The sequence below is a fragment of the Cyprinus carpio genome, chromosome B8, assembly GCF_018340385.1.
Source record: "Cyprinus carpio isolate SPL01 chromosome B8, ASM1834038v1, whole genome shotgun sequence".
NCBI classification, from domain to species: domain Eukaryota; kingdom Metazoa; phylum Chordata; class Actinopteri; order Cypriniformes; family Cyprinidae; genus Cyprinus; species Cyprinus carpio.
In genome coordinates, this window is record NC_056604.1 from 15,964,371 (window position 1) to 15,985,862 (window position 21,492).

The following is a 21,492-nucleotide window of genomic DNA, read 5'->3' on the forward strand; positions in this document are numbered from 1 at the left end:
ATAAATATTTTTTTTTTTGCCCTGATTTCTAGCCCTGCCTACACTGGTGCCACGTCTTGAATCAGAGTCAGAGGTTATGACCCCTCAGGTCGGGTCATCAATTATTCTGCGTTGTGAAGCCAACGGCACCCCTGAACCAGAGGTCACATGGTATCGTAATGGACTTCAGCTGACTGCTGGCAATGGTTTGAGGATAGAGCACCAGCAGCTTGAGATAGTTGGGGTGCAGGTAGGAAAGCACAGAAAAAACTTGAGATGATTTATAGGAGATTTGCAAATGCTCCCAAATGTAGATAACTTCAAATGCATATGAAGTTATCTAGTGTATACACCACTGTTCAGTTTTGTGATCATTATTTTTTTAAGAAACTAGTAATTAGCAAGGAAGCATTAAATTGATCAAAAGCGACTGTAATGACCACCAAATCAGCATATTAAAATGATTTCTGAAGGATCATGTGAAAATTCAGCATTGCTTCACAGGAATAAGTTAATTTTTTAAAATATCTTAAAATGTGAAAATGTTTTTATTTTGTAATAATATTTGTACAATATTTTTTATTAAATAAATGCCGCCTGGGCGAGTATAAAAAAAAAAAAAAAAAAAAAAAAAAACAACCTAAAATATCTGGAAAGTAACCAAAAATGTATAAATAAGCAGTGTATTTGTAGTTATTCCTTTGTTGACATGATTTCTGACTTTCCCTAGGTGGCTGATGGTGGGGTGTACACCTGTAAGGTGTCCAACATTGCAGGTCAAGTAGATCGCACCTTTAGAGTAACAGTCCATGGTGAGTCCTAAAAACACAGCATAACCACAACATTTATGCATTATAACAGTTACAGGTGCAGTAAGCAATTTCAGACATTTCGCTAGCTTTCACTTTTAGTGCCTCCTGTGATGGAGGGCCCTCTTCATGAGACCCTCACTCAGAACATGGGCTCACACATCACCCTCATCTGTGAGGCCTCTGGCGTACCTGTACCCAACATTGCCTGGCTGAAAGATGGCTCTCCTATCGGTCAGTTAAATGCTGCACACCTTTAGATTTTAGTGTGAATGTGTTTTATACTCATGTTTTTGCATTTTGTTGTTTATTCTTTTGTGTAGAAAGCAGTTTGCAGTGGAACTGGTCAGCGAGAGGAAACAGACTGGAGTTAGGCCCTCTGCAGGTCTCTCATGAGGGCATTTACACTTGCATTGCTAAAAACAGCGAAGGACAGGCACAGAAGGACTACTCACTTACTATATACGGTAAAACTGCACTTAGCTCTAATCTCAAGTAATCTCAGTCTTGTTTCTTGATTCACACTGTGTGGAATTAATAACCAAATGTATTTGGCTCCATCAGCGTCACCCACAATTATAGATTCTGGCCACCCATCAGAGGTCAGTGCACCTGTTGGCGAGGAACTGACTCTTGAATGTCGGGTGATGGGTACACCCACTCCCAAAGTGAGCTGGCTGAAGAACGGAAAGACTCTTGAGAATGGAAACACAGAGCATATAGAGTAAGACTCAAACACTGATTCATTAATTTTTTTTTTTACTACTACTATTACTACTTCTGCTAAATGTTTAATATAGTAATGTAATGTAATGTAATACAATATAATTCATATAATAGCACTTGTTTATTTTAGAACACATTAAAAAATGTATTATTTTTTTAAAAATCAGAAGAGAGAATGTTCATGAAAACTAATTAAATTCCTACACCTTTCAGTCCATTTGTTTTGCTTATAATATTATTTGTAATTCATTATATTAAAAGGTATTAAATTGTATTAAAAATCACTAGTGGGACTTTTTGACCACACTGTATAATAAATACAGTGTGTATATATATATATACAAAGTATATTTTATTTTTATTTTTATTTTAATATTCTAACTTTGTGCTTGGCAAAGAAAAGCTTGTTTAGAGTACATAGTTGCATGTTAACATATATACTGGTGTGTTACAGTATATCTCCTGATGGGAGCACTCTAACACTTCTGAATATAAGGCCAGAAGACTCAGGAACATACACCTGCTTGGCTGTCAGCTCTGCTGGCCAAGAGAGCAAAATCTATACCTTGTTTGTACTGGGTGAGAGCAACTTTCTTTCTATAGTGTTTTAGCAAACACAATACAAATCTGTTAAATAATTTCGATGTTTTTTGCACTACAGTTCCTCCCTCCATGAGTGGGGAGACCAGCGTCCCCCGTGAGGTGCACACCACTCAGCACAGTGTGGTCACACTGGAGTGCAAAGCCACTGGGATTCCTCAACCCCAAATCAGCTGGCTGAGGGACGGTCATCCTTTACTCCTGTCACCCCGTGTCCATCTGCTTTCTGCAGATACTATTCTTAGGTCAGTGTTGCATGCACAACAGATTACAATTTCTGATATTATAGATATACTGTAACATTAGATTGATGGTGTCCTGTATCCTGTGTCTGAACAGGATTGCACCGGTACAGCTGTCTGATTCTGGCATCTACACTTGTGTGGCTCGTAGCAGAGCTGGTTCAGCTGAACTCAACTTTGACCTCCATGTGCAAGGTACAGCAGAGATTTTTAATTGATTAATTTATGTAAACAGGAATCAGTTAACAAATAATATATGGAAATAGAAACAACAAACCTGCAGGTTTTAAACCATTGCTTTTTGTCCCACTCATCAGCTCCCCCTGCCGTTGAACGCACAGAGCCGACTGAGCAGGTTGCCGTGGTCCAGGGCTCTTCAGTAACATTGACTTGTGAAGCCCGCGGTGTGCCTCCTCCAACTCTATCGTGGCTGAAAGATGGCCAACCACTTTCACTGCACCGTAATCTTCTGCTGGATGGACAGGAAACCCGCTTCCTGCTCTCTGATGTGGGTCCCAGTGATGGAGGCCTCTACAGCTGTGTGGCGAGCAACCAGGCAGGAAGCAGTACCAAGACTTTCAACCTGACCGTGCTAGGTATTTGCAGTTGAAAGCAATGTAAACATGAGAACTAGAGAAATTAGAGAAGGTTTTTTGAGTTTCTGAGCAGCTTTTTTGCTGTGAAATATTTGCATTGGCTCGCAAACATTTTGTAATGGAAATCAGGGCTTTTATGAAAAATGTAAAGTTTGTTGGGGGGACACAATGCTTTTCCATGAAAATGCAAATGTTTGCGAGAGAACACTGAGTCGCCAGAGTATGTAAAGTTTCTTGGGAAATGCTATACTTCAACATTTCATATTGTACTTCACCATTTCATATTGTACAATGTATAGCCTGAATTCACTGTAAGTCGCTTTGGATAAAAGCGTCTGCCTCTTATTCCTCTTATTGATGTATTAGTGCATAGTATCTGATATATAGTATTAAATCTGAGGATGTATTTTTCCATATTAGAGCCCCCCAAGATCTCTGGCCCTTCATCCCCTGACGAGCAGCTGGTTGCAGTGGACAGTGTGCTGGAGCTGGAGTGTATTGCGGCTGGTCTTCCCCCTCCAACCCTTAGCTGGCTGAAAGATGGGCGTCCACTACAAGACAGCATGGCAGTAATAGAGAGAGATGGGCAGCTGCTCAGAATCAACAAAGTTCAGGTGCTTTGAATTTGGTGCTTATTCAAATGAAAGTGTTTAGCTTGTTTGTAATAGATAGGTTTGCATTTGTTTGTGGCTTTGTTGTTATACCAGTATGTTTTGAAACAGGTGGAGGATGCAGGTCTGTATACCTGTATTGCTAGTAGCCCAGCAGGAGAGGATGGAAGAAACCACTGGGTGCGCATACAGCGTAAGTATATGTGTGACAGTAAAGACTTTTATAATGTTACAGAAGATTTCTATTACAAATAAATGCTGTTCTTTTGAACTTTCTATTCATCAAAGAATCCTGAAAAATATATATCTCAGTTTCCACAAAAATATCAAGCAGCACAGCTGTTTTCAACATTGATAATTATAAGAAATATTTCTTGAGCACCAAATTGACAAATTTCTGAAAGATCATGTGAGACTGAAGACTAGAGTATTGATGCTGAAAATTCAGCTTTGCCATCACAGGAATAAATTACATTTTAAAATATATAATCACTTTCAGTTCCACCCACTCTTCTCTCATAACAGGTGAATAATTTGTCCGATCACTTTCAGTTCCACCCACTCTTCTCGGCTCTAATGACGTCAGAACTGTATCAGTTCCAGCTAAAGGTCACTTGACACTGGAATGTCAAACTGACAGTGACCCTCCACCAGAGATTGAGTGGTACAGGGATGATGTCAAACTACAGGTGAGTTGCTCAGTGTACTTTCTGGATGTATTTGTAACTTTACATTCAAATATCACAATCACATTATTCTGCCTTTTCTGTCTCTCTCAGTTGGGAGGTCGAATTCAGTCCATTGCTGGTGGACAGTATTTGGAAATTCAAGATGTGCGGACCCAAGATAGTGGACAGTACAGCTGTGTGGTCACCAACATTGCTGGCAGTACCAGTCTGTTCTTCACTGTAGAGATTCTCTGTAAGTTTGTGTCACTCACTCTCATGTTGTTTGTGTGACTTTCTTGCGTGGAACTCAATATATCGTCTCGGTTACGTATGGTAACCCTCGTTCCCTGAAGTAGGGAATGGAGATGTCACGTCGGTGACCGACGAATTGGGATATCGCTTCGATAGACCAATCTACTTCTTTGTTAACAACTGTTTATTGAATTTTCTTCTGTGAACAGTAGTATCAAGCAAAAAGCAACTGTGCAAATTTAGAACCCTTCCCAACCCATCCCACCCCCTGGTAGACTTAAGGGTAGAGAAGAAAAATAATAAATAAATACATAAAGTAAAATAAATAATAATAAAAATAAATTAAGGAATATTAATAGATAAAATACAATAAAATAATATTTACAAAGATTTTAGAAAAGATGACACAACATTAAAAGATGAATGCCATAAATTAACAGTTTTCACATTAGACCTATGTATATGAGAAGTTGAGAATTCTATCGAGACAATGTCCAACAAATATACCGCCTAGGTTCGTCTGTCCATTGTGTGAGGAAGATTCCAACGGTTGACTAGCAACTTTTTTGCTGCAGTGAGAGCAGCTAACAGTAAACATCTTTGTTGGATGGACAAGGCGAGGTCCCAAATTCATTCATGAAAAAATGGCGTGGAGTCAAATAAATCTCAGTACCCAACAAATAAGAAAGGTCCTGTGAGAGCTGAGTCCAAAAAGGAGAGAGAGAGGGGCACTCCCAAAAAAAATGCAAAAATGTGCCTAAAGATCCTTGTGAACAGAGATTGCACTTAGGAGAAGAAGACAGAGTCATATGAAAAACGTTTCATTGGAGTCAAGTAAACCCTATGTAGCAATTTCCAATGAATAATTTGGTGGTTAGGGTTTTTAGAAGACAGTTTAAACATTCCCCATATCTGATTCGAAAATAAAACATGCACATCCTCATTAAGATCCTTAGCCCAAACAGTTGTAATAGATAAAGGTTTGTATGAATGCTCAAGAAGAAAAAGATAGATGACTGAAGCAGAAGAGGGAAATTCCTCAGAGGAAAGGATTAGTTTGCGCAAAGGGTGAATAGGCAGTTGAGAGTTCCAGGGCACCCCATATGCCCGTAGGGCCGATATAATGCACAAATACATAAAAAAGGAAGTGCCTGGTAGATTATATTGAGTTTTAAGATTCTGGAAGGATTGTAAACCACTATCATCATAGATATCTCCCAGAGTGTTTACTTTATGATGAGTCCTTTGTGGACAATGTAATGGAGTATTGCCTGACAAAAGATTATTGTTGTGGAAAATTGGCGAATGCTTATGCCATATTGTAACTAGCTGTAAACGTCTTTCAACATCCCTCCATGTGGATAGGAGATGGGTTACAATGGGACCAAACCTAGATTTACACTGCCTTAGTGGAATCCCAGAAAAAACAAGATGCTTCAATTTATATGGATAAACAATAGATTCCTCAATTGCTCTCCAAGATACAGAAGCATCAGGGTCAAACCAAACTGATAAAGGGCGAAGGGAAAAGGCTTGAGCATACAGTCTAAAATTAGGGAAAGAAAGACCTCCATGTAATCTACTTCATTGTAAGGTAGTCAGTTTAATACGAGGACGTTTCCCATCCAATATATTGAAACACATGCATCAAGTTTGTTCCAGTAGCCAACTGGTGGAGCGAGAGGAATAATGGAAGAAAAGAAATGAATACGTGGGAGAACATTAATTTTAATCACCGATATACGTGCCTGAATAGAAGTAGGAAGATGCAACCAATTTTTCAAATCTGAGGATATTTTGGCTAGAATACTATGATAGTTTTTTGAAAGAATTTCTTGCAGGGAAGGAAAAACATCTATCCCCAAGTACTTAAAGTTTTGAACCAATGGAATAGATACCCAAAGGGAAATGGGATCAAATTTAAAATTGAGGGGAAGTAGACATGACTTACTCCAATTAACTTTAAACCCAGAGAGAGATCCAAAATGGTCAAATAAATTCAATACATGAGGAATAGAATGTGACGGCTTCTCCAAAAACAATAAGATATCATCAGCAAATAAAGAAGTATGATGATGAGTATTCCTTATAATTATGGGAGAAATAGTTTCAGATCGTCGGACCGCTTGAGCTAAGGGTTCCAAGGATAGAGCAAATAACAGAGGAGAAAGCGGGCAACCCTGACGAGTACCTCGATGTATAAAGAATGGTTTAGAGCAAACAGAACCTGTGAGAACAGAGGTTGCTGGATTGACATACAGAACTTTTATCATGTTTATCTCGATCCTAGACCCAGATGCTGTAGAACCGCCCATAAATAGTTCCATTTTAGTTGCCGGGGAAACACAGGCTCTGAGGCTATACCGTGGACTTTACACATATAGGGTCCACTTAGGTCTCACATATGGAACATACAGCCTTCTACTGTTTCTCAAGGATTCAGCAAGTGAAGGCCTGGCGCCGGACGCTCCGCCACGTCTGGCTGTCGAGGGGATGGAGGAGCTCGACAGGGTCTACCATATGGATCTCTGGAGAGGTTTTAGCAAGTCGACACTAACCGGGTCCTCTCAGTGCCACTACCTGTTTGAGGTGAGAACACAGGAGGATACCTGCTCCATACGAAGGCTATAGAATCTAGCGAACGTGTTGGGGGTAGCCAAGCCCGCAGCTCTACAAATATCTATCAGCGAGGCGCCATGAGCCAGCACCCAGGAGGATGCAACACTTCTAGTTGAGTGAGCTCGCAACCTGAATGGGTAGGGCACACCCTTTTGCACGATAAGCCAGGGTGATGACATCCACTATCCAGTGGGCCATCCTCTGCTTAGAGATGGCATTTCCCTTCTGCCGGCCTCCATAACAGATAAAGAGCTGGTCCGAGGTCCTAAAGCTTTGTGTCCGGTCTACGTTGCATCTGAGGGCTTGGATGGGACAGAGCAAAGCTAGGGCTGGGTCTGCCTCCTCCGGGGGCAGCACTTGCAGGTTCCCCACCTGATCCCTAAAGGGAGTCATGGGAACCTTGGGCACATAGCCGGGCCGGGGCCTCAGGATTACCAGGGAGTCAACCGTCCCAAACTCTAGGCACGAATCTTCGACCGAAATGTGTGCAGGTCCCCTACCCTCTTGATGGAGGCCAGTGCAAGCAGGAGCAGAGTTTTCAATTAAAGAAAAACTTTAGCTTGACTGAGTGCAAAGGCTCAAATGGGCCCTGCTGTAGTGATTTAAGCACTAGAGACAGGTCCCAAGAGGGTATGGAGGGGGAATGGGAAGGATTCAAACTCCTGGCCCCTCTAAGGAACCTGATGACCAGATCATGCTTTCCCACCGACTTCCCTTCTATGGGGTCATGGTATGCAGCGATCGCAGCAACCTGGACTTTGAGTATGGAGGGAGACAGCCTTCGCTCCAGCCCTTGCTGCAAAAAGGAAAGCACGACCCTGATCGGGCATCTCCGGGGGTCTTCTCTACGAGAACAGTACCACTCGACGAACAGGTTCCACTTCAAGGCGTAAGCGTGTCTCGTACACATTGCTCTTGGCGAAGTGATGCTGTCTGCTACCTCTTGGGGTAGGTCACCTAGAACCTCCGCGTCCCGTCCAGGGACCAGACATGAAGTTTCCAGAGGTCTGAATGCAGGTGCCATAGTGCAGTTGGGGGCCCGTCTATACCCGTCCATACCCGTCCATACAATGCGTGCCCATTGTACGTGGCCCCCAGCCGGTGATGGAGGCACCCGTGTAAACCACAGCATGCCTGGAGACCTGTTCCAGGGGCACTCCTGCCTGGAGGAATGTGAGATCTGACCACGGGGTGAAGGTTTGGCGACAGACTGTTATAAATTGGACTCGGTGAGTGCCGTGCTTCCACACCCACCTTGGGACTCTGCCAAGAAGTCAGTGCTGAAGCGGTCTCATATGCAATAGCCCTAGCATGCTGTCTGTTCCAACAAATGCCATATGCCCCAGGAGCCTCCGAAATAGTTTCAGTGGGACCGCCATCCTGCCCTTGAACGAATTCAAGCAGGTCAACACCGACCGCGCACATTCCTCTGTGAGACATGCTGTCTGTTCGACCGAATCTAACTCCATACCGAGAAAAGAGATCCTCTGCATTGGGGAGAGTTTGCTCTTTTCCCAGTTGACCCAAAGACCCAACAGGCTGAGGTTCTGGAGCACCATGTCCCTGTGCTCGCACAACTGATCCTGAGACTGTGCTAGTAAAAGCCAATTGTCTTGATAGTTGAGGAATGCAAACACCCTGCTCTCTGAGGGGAACAAGAGCCGCCTCCGTGACTTTCGTGAAGACACAGGGAGACAGGGACAGCCCGAAGGGCAGGACCCTTTACTGATATGCCCATCCTTTGAATCCAAACTGCAGAAATGGTCTGTGGCATGGAAGGATTGACACATGAAAGTACGCATCCTTCAGGTCGATCGCTGCTCAACAACCTCAACATCAAAAGAACCCGAAGATGCATTTTTGCGTCAACATCTTGAACAGTAACCGATGAAGGGCCCGGTTCAAAACTCACCGGTCCAAGATTGGCTGTAAACCACTGCCTTTCTTGGGTACAGTGAAGTAAGGGCTGTAAAACCCCGTCCTCATATCAGCTGGAGGGACCGGCTCTATCACGTCCTTCGCCAGTAGGACTGCGATCTCCGCCCGCAAGACAGGAGCATCGGCCTCCTTCACTGTTGTGAAGCGGACACTGCTGAACTTGGGGGGACGCTGGGTGAACTGAATCGCATAGCCGATGCTGATGGTCCGCAGAAGTCAGCAAGATGGGCACCCAGATACTGTGCAAGTGGGACCAGCGGAACCACTGCCGTACCCGCAGTGGGGCAGCGAGGTGAACGCAGGGACCCAACTCGGGCAGCTTGTGAGCGGAACGGAGAGGGGTCTGAGTGTGCGGTGCAATGCTTACCTGGTTCCACAGGTTGGCAGAGGGTGCGTGATTAGGGCCTTTGTTGATGCTCTCGAAACGCCTGCTGCTGCCGGCTGACGAAGTAGGAGGATGAGTGATGTCCGGTGTTGGGCCATCCGCAACTCTCCGTGCCCTCCTGGGACCCAGAGAAAGTGAAAACTGCTCTTTTGTCAAGAATTTGGGTACCGTTGACCGTGAGGCCGACGGCGAGGTCGTTGCCGAAGAGGCTGGTCTGGGACAAGGGGCATTGAGGAACCGTACCTTGTCGGTGTCCCTCATGTCAGCCAGACACAGCCAGAGATGGCGTTCCTGGACCATGAGCGTGGACATCCGGGAAAGCATAGCTGTCATCTCTGGATCCGATTCCAGCATTGCCACTGTCCCAGAGGGCAGCAGTGTAGCCGAGTCAGAGAGCTCTCCCTCCGATGCAGTGATCAACATCCGGTCATCGTGAGGGGCCCCACTGGATACCGCTGGTAAGCTCTTTGAAAAGGGCCCAGCGCGTTCCATGGACTGCCCAACTTGATCAGAAGTGCTGGAGGAGTGATGGGCCCCCGAGGGTTGGTTCCCTGAGGGGTTTGCCACCACTGTGACCCTCAGACCGCCCATGCTACTGCCAGAAGTAGTTCTTGACTGGCAGCCACCAGGACGAGCCATTGATCGCGGCAGAGGCAACGGGACTCTGCTCCCTGGAGGTAGCGAAGCCTGGTCTGTAGCTCCGAGATGGTCATCTTCCCGCAGTGGGAAAATGAGTCATCCACGAAAGCCACCTCAGCATGTTTAATGGCCAGACATGTCAGGCAGCGATCGTGACCATCACCCGGTGCCAGGTAATGACCGCATCCAGAAACGCAAAATGAAATGGCATCCTTATAAGGACGATCCGTCATCTTTATAAAGACGCACCCGTGAAGCTCTTTTAGAGAAAGTGGCTCTTTTTAGGGAAATGCTCTTTTATTGCTGAGGCGCACAGGGGAATTGGCAGCTTGCAGCACAACAGGGCGTAGTGCAGCCTGAAGTGTGCAACCCGCTCTACACAGAACTACCACCGCTGAAGTGCCATACCACCAACACCAGAAGCTTCCAAGAGCACGTTGAACTCGTAGCTCACTTGAAGACACTGGATGGAGCAGAACAATGTTGTCGCTTGGCTCCGAAGCGAAAAGCTGGTATGCATTGCACCTGCTGCTGCTTTATACTCACGCTGTGAACAGCTGCAGCTGGATGCAGTAATTGCATGCCAATGTGCATTGGCTCGTTTAGTTTACACTCTAAGTAGATTGGTCTATCGAAGCAATATCCCAATTCGACGGTCACCGACGTGACGTATAGAGTGACCCACTGAAAGAGAAACATTGCTGTTCAAAAGTTTGGGGTTGGTTAGTTTTTATGTCTTTGAAAGAAGCCTCTTATGTTCACCAAGACTGCATTTATCTGATTAAAAATTCAGCAAAATATGAAATATTGTGAAATATTATTACCATTTAAAATAGCAGTTTTCCATTTGAATATATTTTAAAATGTAATATATTTTTGTGATGGAAAATCAGAATTGTCATTACTTCCAGTCTTCAGTCACATAATCAATAGGAAATTATTCTTATTTGATGATTTGATGCTTAAGAAACATTTCTAATTATTATCAATGCTGAAAACATTTTGCTGCTTAATATTTTTTATAGAAACTGTGAAATCATTACAGGATTCTTTGATGAATAGGAAATTTATATAAAACAGAAATCTTTTGCTGTCACTTTTGATCAATTTACTAGTGAGAAAATAGAAAAAAGATTTAATAGAAAAAAAGGTAACTTTATTTTAAGGTGTACTTTTTACACATTACATGTACTTACTGTTATAATAACAATTAATTATGCATAGCTACATATAAGTTACCCTAAGCCAAACCCTAATCCTAACCATATAGTAAGTAGTAAATTAATACTACACTGTAACAACCTTAAAATAAAGTGTAACCAAAAAAAGTATAAAAATTCATATTGACCCCCAAATGTTTGAACTTTTATGACATGATTATGATAATGACAGATTCTATTTCAAATGCTTATGCTTTCACTATATGGAAAAGAGTCCTGCAGGCCAAACACCTCTTTTTTTTATGTTCCACAAAAGAAAGTCAGTCCGACAAGTTTCATTTTTGGGTGAACTGGTCATGTAATGCTAAACATGATGTTGTTTATTCTCAGTCTTTGGTTTGAAGGAAATAAACAGCTTACTGATTATGTTCACTTAGTGCCGCCGGTCATCAGAGAGGGCAGCTCACTGATCGTAGCACATGTAAATCAGGATGCAGTGTTGCCATGTGAGGTGGAGGGAGGGCCTTCCTCATCTGTCTTGTGGAGGAAAGATGGCGGTCCAGTCCCACTTCACCATGGCAGGTAAGTTTGAACCTCAAGCAATCAAGTAAACAGCTGCTTTAATCCTGTACTGAATTAATTGGATATCAAAGTGCCACCAACTAAATTCAATCTCTGCTTGCTCAAAGATTCACCTTGCTATCAGAAGGCTCTTTGCGCATTGCGTCAGTGCAGCTATCTGACACCGGGCGTTACTACTGCAGTGTATCAAATCAGGCAGGATCAGATCATCGCGCCATGGACCTTAAAGTCTACGGTACTGCAGAACACTTGCACTTCCTTTAGGTTGCACTAAAGAGGCATAAAGACTTTTTCACCAACCTCTTAAAAGAGTTCAGACTGGTTGCCAGGCTAATTCTTTCTTTCCTATCCTCATTTATCCTTTCAGTTGGGCCCTCGATCAGCCCTGGCCCCTTTAATGTGACGGTGGTCACAGGTCAGAGAGCAGTGTTGAGTTGTGAGAGCACTGGCATACCTGCTCCTCAGGTGAGCTGGAAAAGGAATGGCTCACCCCTTAATGTGGATCTTCAGTCTGGCGCTTACAGGTTTGAAGCAATATTTGAAATGATAAAAAATTATTTATATATATTTATTGTTTTAATGTATAATATTATTTTTATTTCATATTTAATTTATTTGCTGACTAATACAGATTTAATTTAGTTAATGACAATTTATTTATATTAATGTAATATATAATATATACTGTTGTAATTTTTTAGAATTTTTAAGATTAGTATTTTAACTAAATGTTTTTATTTTGAATTAATGTCTTCTGGCTCTCTGATCATTACCTCACCATCTGTTGAGGATGAGGGCTACTTTGAGTGCACAGTGACCAATGAGGTTGGAGAAGAGCGAAGAGTCATAGAGGTCATTCTGCAAGGTACTGTGTAACAGATTTGTGTATAATAAGAAATATAAAATACTTATTCACACTCATATACTAGCCCAAAAACAGTTTGGAGACTTCTGCCACATTTACAAATGTCTTTTCGTTTATATAATAGAATATCAAAAAAGTGTCATTTATTCTAATGAAAGGTAAAGTGTCCAAATGTTTTAGGGGAGCAAACTGTAGCAAATTGTGAATTCATACTGTCTGTGCATATTCATAAATTATTTTCATATTGTTATTTTTTTTCAGTTCCTCCTGTAATTAAAGATGATGTCAGCAGTGTTACAGCTGTTAAAATGTCCCCTGTCGTGTTGCCATGTCATGCCACGGGCCGTCCAGACCCTGTCATCAGCTGGAACAAGAATTGGATGCAGCTGGGTGCTCGAGGGGGCAGTTACCGTGTGCTGCCCACAGGTGAATCTGAGACAAACTTCTACCATAAGCTACACACTTCAGCTATTACTGATATTCCTAAACCTGTGCTGTAGTAGATGATTTAACTGTAGTTGTTTCATTGCATTATAGGTGCACTAGAGATCTTGGCTGCAACACCTAGTCATGCTGGCAAATATACCTGCTCTGCCCGCAATTCTGTTGGTGTGGCTTATAAACACGTTACTCTTACTGTACAGGGTAAGATACAGACTTACATATTATGTTGTTTGAAATCATCTTATGAATAAGCACATTTAATATATTCAGTAAATAAAATACATGGTTTGGTTTGGGTTCTTAGAGCCCCCAGAGATCAGACCCATGGCAGAAGAAGTCCAGGTGGTGTTACATCACTCAGTGGTTCTACCCTGTGAAGTACAAGGATTCCCAAGACCCACCATTACATGGCAGCGAGAAGGTGTTCCTGTGGCGACAGGTTGGTTTGGTTGCAGCCTAGCTGTAGTTATTAAAATTGGATTAGTTACCAGTGTAAATGATAAAACAGGAAATATTAATAATATTAACTCGGATTCAGAGATAATGTGTGACACAAGTGCTTATATTAGAAGACTTTCTGATAAAAGATCTAGCATACAGTATATACTATGGCTGTGAATATTTTTAGGTCATAGACTGACAGTGCACCCCAATGGAGCTTTGAAGTTTTCACGGGTCACTCTTGGAGATGCCGGAACATACCAGTGTTTAGCACAGAATGATGCAGGAACAGCTATGGGAAGAACCAACCTCATTTTACAAGGTACGGCATGTTTATATGAGGAAGTCTGCCTATACAGTATCTCAAACTAAAGGTTCAGTTGCATATTCATCTCACTGTTTCGTTGACAGTTCCTCCGGTGTTGTCTGTGCCTCGTCTGGAGTACACAGCTGTTCTTGGCCAGCCAGTCAGTCTGGAGTGTAGTGCGGACGGTCAGCCAAAGCCAGAAGTGACGTGGCACAGAGAGCGTAGGCCTGTGGTGGAGGGCACACACCTGAGACTGTTCTCTAATGGCACGCTGCACATCACTGCCACTCAGCGCAGCGATGCAGGAATCTACACCTGCTCTGCCCGAAACAACGCTGGTAGAGCCAGCCATGATATCAGAGTAATTCTGCAAAGTGAGTTCCAGATAATACCAAGATAATTATTGTTTAAAGGGGTCATCAGATGCCCATTTTCCACAAGTTAATATGATTCTTTAGGGTCTTAATGAAAAGTCTATAACATACTTTGGCTAAAATGTTTCAATGGTAATGTAAAACAACACCTTTTTCACCTGTCGAAAATGGCTTTGTTTACAGCAAGCCGTTTTGGTACATTTCCCTTTAAATGCTAATGAGTTCTGCTCACCCCGCCCCTCTCTTCTGTGGGGTGACCCGCAGTTCTCTGAGAGACTGTAAACTTTAGCCGCATTCATCGTTAAACTTACTAACTAGCACATTATTAGGAAAGACGATTTGCAAAATTCATTAAAAAACGTATACTCACTTCTTCTGGAGGTGAAGCTGGATCACAAATGATTTGCGTGAACATAGATACATTTAGGTAGATCGTACGCATTTCCTTCAAAAACAAAATTATCCACTGCATCTTCAGCGGCTCAGATGTTGGGAGTAAATGACAACTGCTATGTTCATTATTACATCCAACAACAAAACACCTCGCTTAGGAGCCATTGTTGTCTACTAGTCCTGCTGGCGTGTTGAAACAATGGCAGACTGTTGACAGCCCACTCAGGGTGAGTCTAAGGTAAAACGCCAGTGTCAGTCAACTCTCGTGGGAGGGGCCTTGTCCTGGCAGGAATCTGTGAACGGCCTGATTTGAGAAAGGGGTTTGAATTTATAGAGATTTTAAAAATACACTGGGTGGATTTTTATTATTTTAGGGTGGTTGTGTACACACACTGCCAAGATACATTTCAGTTCAAACAACATGTAAAAGTGATTTTTGCAGCCGATGACCCCTTTAAGTTATAAGGTCCCCCTCCCCACTCTGTCAAATTATTATTTTTTAATAATTAACTTTAACAATGATATACACTTAAAACAAGAAAAATAGACATTTTATTAATGTGGTGAAAGCAAGAAGTATTTTTCCCCGGGCGCCGCAGCATAAATGGTTGCCCACTGCTCCGGGTGTGTGTTCATGGTGTGTGTGTGTTCACTGCTGTGTGTGTGCACTTTGGATGGGTTAAATAAAGAGCACGAATTCTGAGTATGGGTCACCATACTTGGCTGTATGTCACGTCACTTTCACTTCTTTCACTTCTTTCACTTTTTTCACTTTCACAACATTCAAGTCTATGCTATTGAAATAAAATATATAACAAGCCTTACTTACTAGAACATGTATTATTAATAATAAATATTTATTAATACATAAAATGTAATAAATAATAAATCTTAACTGCTTTGAAACATTAAGTATTATGAAAAGCCCCATGCTACAATCAATTTTTTTTTTTTTCTGTATTTTTGTCTTATTTTCCATTAAAATATCTAAACATCCTATCCTAAACCCCCATATTGAAAAATTTTAATTTTGCATAAATGTTAGAAAATATATTGATGTTTATGCTTAAATAGAATTCAGGGTGGTGAAAGCAACAGTCTTAAAATTATTATTATTATACAACATTAAAATTTATTCTATTATAATAAAATATATAATAAGTCTCAAAATGAATTATTATTAAATTTATATTCTATATCATTTTAAAATAAATAAGTCTTTAAACGGATATATGTGTCTTGTTTTAAATGTTTCAATATCTTTTACTGACAATATGATAAAGTAACTGATAAATTTGTTTTTGTTTTTTTACAGTGTAATAAATAGATTAACATTCTGGTTCTCAAACATGATTGGCTTAGAGCCTTTTCCAGAAATGTGATATTCTAGTAATAACAGAACTCCAACCATTTAACCATATGCATAGCATAGGGAACCAAACTGAGAGAACATTTTGAAGGCTCAGGAAACCTTTGCAGGTGTTTTGAGTTGATTAGTTGATTGGCATGTCACCATATTCTAATTTGTTGAGATAGTGAATTGGTGGGTTTTAGTTAAATGTGAGCCAAAATCATTACAATTAAAAGAACCAAAGACTTAAACTACTTCAGTCTGTGTGCACTGAATTTATTTATAAATATCTTTATATGCCTCTCTTCTTAGCCCCACCACAGATTTCTGTTGGTCAGTCAGAGGTGTCCGTCATCCAGGGATTTCAAGCACTTCTGCCATGTACAGCACAGGGTCTTCCAGAGCCCAGGGTGAGCTGGGAGAAACAGGGAGTCCCTGTGCCAACCCTCCCAGGCAAATTCACTCTGCTGAGGTCAGGAGAACTGATTATCGAAAGGGCTGAGGTAAGTAATACGCATTTCACTGGATATAAATGATGAGAATGGCCATTTAAAATACCCTTCATATGAAGACATGATGCTACTTTATGTATTTGCAGCCTGGTGATGCAGGTCTGTTCACATGTGTAGCCACCAACACTGCTGGCACTGCTCGACGGGACATTCGCCTGTCTGTCAACATGAGACCTGCTTTTAAAGAGTTACCTGGTGATGTGACATTGAATAAAGGTCAAAGTCTCACCTTATCCTGCCATGCTCAGGGTACTCCACCCCCCACCATAACCTGGACTGCCAACAACAGGCCCTATATAGGTATGAGAGGAGTTTATGTCTTTTCTTCTATACCTTTTTTCCAGCATAACAAGAATTATCTCGTTTTTGCCCACAGGTGCAAGTGTTGATGGATCTGGCAGAAGTTCAGTGATTATTGACAATGTCACTGTAAGTGATGGTGGCACCTACGTCTGCATTGCAGAGAACACTGTAGGATCCATAAGGGCTCTTTCGTTTGTGCGTGTCAGAGGTATGCATTTATTCATTTCATTACAATTAAAAAAAAATTGTATTCAACAGTTGTATTCAGTTATAAGCAGTAGTGTTTGAATGCTTCTAGATCAGTGTTTCTCAACCACAAAGGGCCTCAGCAGTCTTCCAAATTGGGGCACAAAAGTCTAAAAATTATTTAAAAGAAGACAAAACTAAACATTAAGATATGTTTTGTTTTAATTCACTCCCAAAACATTTTTATTTAAATGAAGAACCAGGGTTCTCACAGTGTTGGACAACTTGGATATATGAGGTAGCCTAAATTTAGATCTAAAATAGTCATTAAATGAATAAAACCTTAAAACACCAACAACATTTTGTAGTTATGCCAAGTTTTAAAACATTGTACTGGGTAGAAATCCCTGTTCTGCAAACTGGAAAAGCTATGTAAACCCTAAAGAATATTTAGCTGTTAAAATTTATATCTAAACTTTTTATTTTATTTATAATTACTTTTAGTTGTTTATTTTAATCCACAGACAGCCCTAGTTTATGTAAGTAAAAAAAAAAAAAAACAAGATACCATCGAAATCATCGAAAACCTATTGGCTTACATATTGGGTTCTTTAAAGTCAAAAAGGCTGAAAAAAACACTGTTCTAGATGATGCCTTGTGATCAAAAATGAACTTTTTCTAATTTAAAGAGCTAGCTACTGTTAAGTATTCGCTCTGTCTTTACAGAACCTCCCATGCTGAGAGGGGAAGCCCACACCACTCAGACTGTAGTTCAGGGTAAAGCTGCCATGCTGGACTGCGCTGTCAGTGGGGATCCTGTACCTTCCTTGCGGTGGTACAAAGATGGCCAGCCGATACTTGGATCTCTGCGCTTTCATCCCCTCCGCAATGGCTCTCTGGCTCTGTATAGTGCCACGGTAACCTTATTTGTGTGAACAACGACTACATTATTTAGTATTTTGGTGCAACTTTAAAATGATTGAGCAAGATTGTAAAGGCTTTTCAAGGTGTCAAAGGCTATTTGACTAGCTTACCACCGCACATTCTACTGAAAGAAATGCGTGAGAGATAAATGTGTGTGTTTTCCAGATCGGAGATTCAGGAGAGTACAGATGTGTTGCTGAAAGTGAGGCGGGCGTTGTGGAAAGAACAATATCACTGAAAGTACAAGGTACATTATTTTATTAGTCAAGTCAAGTCAAGTCAAGTTTATTTATATAGGATGACTAATAATAAAATATGAAAAGAGAAAGCAAAACAAAAATAATGAGAATTAAGACCGGGAACATCATAGTTCCAGGAAAGTGAGGCGGGCGTTGTGGAAAGAACAATATCACTGAAAGTACAAGGTACATTTTTTTATTAGAGCCATGTTCATCTGTATATTTTAGATTCGCATTTAAAGTAATTTCACATTCTGTACTGTTATTACAGTTCCAGGGGGCTACTCAAACTGGGAGGAGTGGGGCCCGTGCAGTACCACCTGTGGGCAAGGCATCCAGGAGCGAATCAGATTCTGTAACAACCCATCTCCAGCCAATGGTGGCCCATCGTGCGAGGGTCCAAATGTGGATTCCAGGAAATGTCAGGCCTCTTTGTGTCCAGGTGCATCTGTGTTTATTGAAAGAAACCATTTAGTTTTGAATCCTAATTAGAGAACTGTAGGGATGATGTATTTTTGTAGGTCAAAACCCAGAAAACAAGTTAGCCTTTTAGCATCTCCATCTCCATTGTTCCAGTGTTAATGGAGTATTTGAATGGACTTTTGGTTAAAAGCTTGAAATAACATATGCGTTTAACACAAAATCAAGATATTTTTAAGTTTTATCTTATGACATATATCAGTTATACTCCTTTGTGATTTTATTAAGGCTTTTACTTATAAGGCAGATAAATGGGTCAGAGGTTGTCAGGACATTAAATGTCCTCACAGGATGCCATAACAGGAAAACTCATCCACTTACTAGTCCATTTTCACAGCCTTGTTGTTTTATATTCGTGCTCCTATGTTTAGTTTTTACTTCTGCCGATTGTATTTAGAGTCAAAGTTCATATGTTGTGTTCATTTGTGAAGATTATCATGACAAAAAAAGTCTGAGAAACATGAACTTTTGTTGGTCAAAGACCTTATTTTCTGCAATATGCTTTTGGGTTTTTGTTGAGGAAACCAGCGTAACGAAAATGTTTACAGCAATCTATCAAAGAAAATTTATATTTCTAGATCCCCTTTCCACCTGGTATTAAGTTTTTTTTTTTTTTAAGGTTTACAAGTGGTTAGCCAAGATGCATTACAATTTCCAACTGTTAATAACAAATGCGTCTCCAGTCATCACTTGTGTTATAGGGAGTTGACTTGTTATCTGAGGTTCGGGAGCGGGGCCACGCCCCAAAACTATCCCCAGACTTCCTAAAACCTTCATATATCGGGCTGCCTCATAGCGTACTGTTTATCTCCTCTTCTTGAAAATCACAACGCATATGTGAACGGCCCCTTATCCTGTCTCAGTAGCTCTGCGCTCACAAAATATTCAATTCAATATCCAAACAAGGGACATACAGGGCACTCTCCACACTGAACTCTATCGCCGGATATACGCAGCTCAAACATCCCTTCATGTGAACTTGTGGAGCCCCCTCACATCCAGCTTCAGCATGCACAATTACAGCCGCCCCCCCTCAATTTCAACCCTTCTCTTATGCAAACTACAACTATCCGCTGCAGCTCTGTCATTCCTAAGCCGATATAAATGCCCCTCAGTAAACATTCCCATGCCTAAAAGCATTGACAAAGACACCAACCAATCCTGCATCAGTGAGGCAGGATGGCGTGCAACAATTTCAATCATCCCATTGCAGAAGCAGCCCTAGGAATTTTGACTCTCTTTCCGAAGCTACGCTTAATTCTTACCAACAATCACAAACTACTTATCAGGGATCAACTTTTTCTATAAACAAACCACCAGCTACAATTGCCCTGCAATGATCAGCTCTTCCTTACAAAAACAGAGATCTGGCCACAAGAACCCGGTTTAGCAAGCACTTCTATCAAATCCACCATGTCTCTGGCATATGTCATGAACATCATTCCATTTATTCCTTTGCATCGGGGCAGCAACATCAGCAGCCAGATGTGGAATCTTAAATGAAACTATCAGAAATTCTCGACCACTGATCATCACAACCATACCCCACCTATGTCTTCAAACAATCTGGAAAGACCTCTGTCAATCTTGTGCTTAACTCAGCTGTTCCAAACTTAGGGGGTCCTAATTGTCTGTCCTAAATATACAATTGAGATGATAACCCCACCCTGAGTCTCTCTGGGCCATCACTTCTAGATGCCCTGATCAACCTGACTATCATCCCATTCCATCTACCCCTTAATCCTCTTTCTACTCCTACCCAACATTCTGTTCAATTAACTATTACATAGCTTGTTTGTGGTGTGGTTTTAGCTTGTGAAAAGGCATTGACTTGTTAACTGAGGTTCGGGAGCGGGGCCACGCCCCAAACAATCACCTGACTTTCCCAAACCTTCATTTATCGGGCCACCTCATACCATACTGTTTGTCTCCTTCTCTCGAACCCACCCTTTCGCTCCCTTTCTCATCCATTTAGCCATCCTTTCCCATATTTCTCTTTCTTTCAGGTTGTATCAGGGGGTCCTAATCATCTGGCCTAAATATACAATCGAGATGATACCCCCACTCTGAGTCTCTCTGGGCCATCATTTCTAGATGCCCCGATCAACATGACCATCATCCCATTCCATCTACCCCTTCATCCTCTTTCTATTCTTCCCCAACATCTTCTTTCTACTCTTCCCCAACATCCTTTTCAATTAACTATTCCATAGCTTGTTTGTGGTGTGGTCCTAGCTCGTGAAAAGATATTAATGTGGTTTATGATACCATTGTTGCCAGAATCAAACAATATTCAAAAGCACTCATTGTAGCATGGGCCATTACTCCTCGTAATTTTAGCAGACCAAGAAACTCGCCATTTTAGTGTAAAATGCACCTCAGACTGTGATGTTACAGACTACAAGAACCCTTAAGGGCCGTACACACCGGGACGAATATCGGTGCGCGTTATTCGCCAGCGTTTTTCAACGCGTTTTTTGTGTTCACACCCAAGCGATTTTCGCTGACGATGAGACTTCATTCCCTGACTTAGATGGCGCTTAATTGTAAAAACAGAAATACTAGAAATACTAGTTCTCTTTTATCCAGATTTTTGTAATCGCTGTCGCTTTTTGTCATATAGTTCTTTGTGTTCCGACACCAACGAGACCAGCACCTCTACATTCATCTTGCCTTGCATCTTCTTCGTCTTATTTCTTCCCGGCAGTGTAGACGCTACTTGGCGTATATCTTCTTCACCGTTACGTATGTGTGCTCAGCAAGACAGTTTTGTGTTTGAGCGCCCCCAAGTTGTGTTTTACTGTAACTTCAGAAGCACGTGGTGCAAAAGCGCCATTCTCATGGTCGTATAGTTTTGACGCGGTGCG

At 41.6% G+C, this 21,492-nt stretch overlaps 1 protein-coding gene across 1 annotated transcript in view; it reads left to right on the forward strand.

Annotated features, from left to right (window-relative positions):
- The window catches only part of hmcn2 (hemicentin 2), an 84,166-nt gene that overhangs the window by 50,641 nt on the left and 12,033 nt on the right, over positions 1 to 21,492 (forward strand). The window contains exons 40-67 of the mRNA XM_042730421.1: positions 33 to 229; positions 710 to 791; positions 891 to 1,022; positions 1,112 to 1,255; positions 1,353 to 1,512; positions 1,969 to 2,093; positions 2,176 to 2,359; positions 2,454 to 2,551; positions 2,674 to 2,952; positions 3,373 to 3,566; positions 3,675 to 3,756; positions 4,116 to 4,252; positions 4,343 to 4,484; positions 11,662 to 11,806; positions 11,914 to 12,041; positions 12,174 to 12,331; positions 12,551 to 12,671; positions 12,933 to 13,097; positions 13,209 to 13,316; positions 13,420 to 13,554; positions 13,744 to 13,878; positions 13,968 to 14,237; positions 16,294 to 16,484; positions 16,580 to 16,793; positions 16,870 to 17,004; positions 17,709 to 17,899; positions 18,072 to 18,153; positions 18,417 to 18,587. Of these exons, the coding sequence (XP_042586355.1) occupies positions 33 to 229; positions 710 to 791; positions 891 to 1,022; positions 1,112 to 1,255; positions 1,353 to 1,512; positions 1,969 to 2,093; positions 2,176 to 2,359; positions 2,454 to 2,551; positions 2,674 to 2,952; positions 3,373 to 3,566; positions 3,675 to 3,756; positions 4,116 to 4,252; positions 4,343 to 4,484; positions 11,662 to 11,806; positions 11,914 to 12,041; positions 12,174 to 12,331; positions 12,551 to 12,671; positions 12,933 to 13,097; positions 13,209 to 13,316; positions 13,420 to 13,554; positions 13,744 to 13,878; positions 13,968 to 14,237; positions 16,294 to 16,484; positions 16,580 to 16,793; positions 16,870 to 17,004; positions 17,709 to 17,899; positions 18,072 to 18,153; positions 18,417 to 18,587 (4,305 nt within the window). The remainder of the gene's footprint in view (positions 1 to 32; positions 230 to 709; positions 792 to 890; positions 1,023 to 1,111; positions 1,256 to 1,352; positions 1,513 to 1,968; positions 2,094 to 2,175; positions 2,360 to 2,453; positions 2,552 to 2,673; positions 2,953 to 3,372; positions 3,567 to 3,674; positions 3,757 to 4,115; positions 4,253 to 4,342; positions 4,485 to 11,661; positions 11,807 to 11,913; positions 12,042 to 12,173; positions 12,332 to 12,550; positions 12,672 to 12,932; positions 13,098 to 13,208; positions 13,317 to 13,419; positions 13,555 to 13,743; positions 13,879 to 13,967; positions 14,238 to 16,293; positions 16,485 to 16,579; positions 16,794 to 16,869; positions 17,005 to 17,708; positions 17,900 to 18,071; positions 18,154 to 18,416; positions 18,588 to 21,492) is intronic.